The following is a 1,377-nucleotide window of genomic DNA, read 5'->3' on the forward strand; positions in this document are numbered from 1 at the left end:
GGAACAGAACTGGGATAGAGCAGGGATAGAACTGGGACAGGACTGGGAATAGCACTGGGATAAAACTGGGAATAGAACTGGGAACAGAACTGGCACAGGACTGGGAATAGAACCGGGAATAGAACCAGGATAGAACCGGAAACAGAACTGGGATAGAACTGGGAATAGAAATGGGAATAGAAATGGGGTAGAACTGGGATCGATGTGGGAACAGAACCAGGAATAGAACTGGGATAGAACTGGGATCAGAACTGGGATAGAACTGGGATCGATCTGGGAACAGAACCGGGAATAGAACTGGGATGGATGTGGGAACAGAACTGGGACAGAACTGGGATGGATGTGGGAACAGAACTGGGAACAGAACTGGGCTCTAACAGGGCCAGCATTCCCGGATTCCCTGGGATCCCGGGGCCGGGATCTGCTCTCCCTCATCCCTGAGCTCGCGGCGCCCTCTGCTCGCAGCGCGGGGTTAAACCGGGCCTGACATTCCAGCAACGTTTCCAAACGTTTTTTTCTACTTCTCAAACACGATTTTTACCCCATTTAACCAACATTTAAATGTTATTTAAACGCCCCCAAACTCCCCCCCTCCCTCCCCACAGGCCCCATCGGTCGCCATGGCAACGGCGGGGTACGCTTTCGATGTGACATCACTGGGGTGGCCGCGGTCCGGGTTGATTTTTCCTTTTTTTTTTACCCAAAACCCCTCAAATCTCATTTTATTTCCCCTAAAAAAAGCTCCACTGGTGGCGCTGATGACGCTGATGGCGCTGATGTCGCTTTGTCGTTGTCGCCCCCGGAACGTTTGTTGCCCGGAACGATCGTGCCCGGGCGCCGTTGCCGCCCCCCGGTGAGGGGAGGGCACCAAGATGGCGGCGCCCATGGCCGAGGGGGCCGCCTTTCAATGTGACACCACCGGCCCCGCCAGCATTGATTTCTCCTTTATTTACCCCAAACTCCCCAAATCTCATATTTCTTCCCCCCCCCCAAAAAAAACCCCCTCCACTGATGTCGCTGATGTCGCTGATGTCGCTTTGTCGTTGTCGTCCCCGGAACGTTTGTTGCCCGGAACGTTCGTGCTCGGGCGCGGTTTCCCCCCCGGTGAGGATGGGGAAGGCGCCAAGATGGCGGCGCCCATGGCCGAGGAGGCTCCCGGGCCCGATCCCGGCCGAGGGTCCCGCGGGCCCGATCCGGGAGCGGCTCCCTTCGGGAATTTCCCGAATTATTCCCGTTTCCACCCCCCCGAGAGCCGCGTCAGCCTCGTGCCCCCCGGGCTGCTCCAGGCGCTGTTCCCCGACCGGCCCCGCCCGCTGCTGGCGCTCGATGTGGGCTGTAACTCCGGGGTGAGGGGATTGGGGGGGATTTGGGGAGGTT

At 58.2% G+C, this 1,377-nt stretch overlaps 1 protein-coding gene across 1 annotated transcript in view; it reads left to right on the forward strand.

Annotated features, from left to right (window-relative positions):
• The first annotated feature begins 1,118 nt into the window (after positions 1–1,118).
• Positions 1,119–1,377, forward strand: part of BCDIN3D (BCDIN3 domain containing RNA methyltransferase) — a 2,553-nt gene continuing 2,294 nt past the window's right edge. The window contains exon 1 of the mRNA XM_027910263.1: positions 1,119–1,346. Within this exon, the coding sequence (XP_027766064.1) occupies positions 1,128–1,346 (219 nt within the window). The 5' untranslated portion in view covers positions 1,119–1,127. The remainder of the gene's footprint in view (positions 1,347–1,377) is intronic.

Source organism: Empidonax traillii, unplaced genomic scaffold, assembly GCF_003031625.1.
Source record: "Empidonax traillii isolate 1590-97213 ecotype Southwest subspecies unplaced genomic scaffold, ASM303162v1 scaffold3059:size15910, whole genome shotgun sequence".
Lineage (NCBI taxonomy): Eukaryota > Metazoa > Chordata > Aves > Passeriformes > Tyrannidae > Empidonax > Empidonax traillii.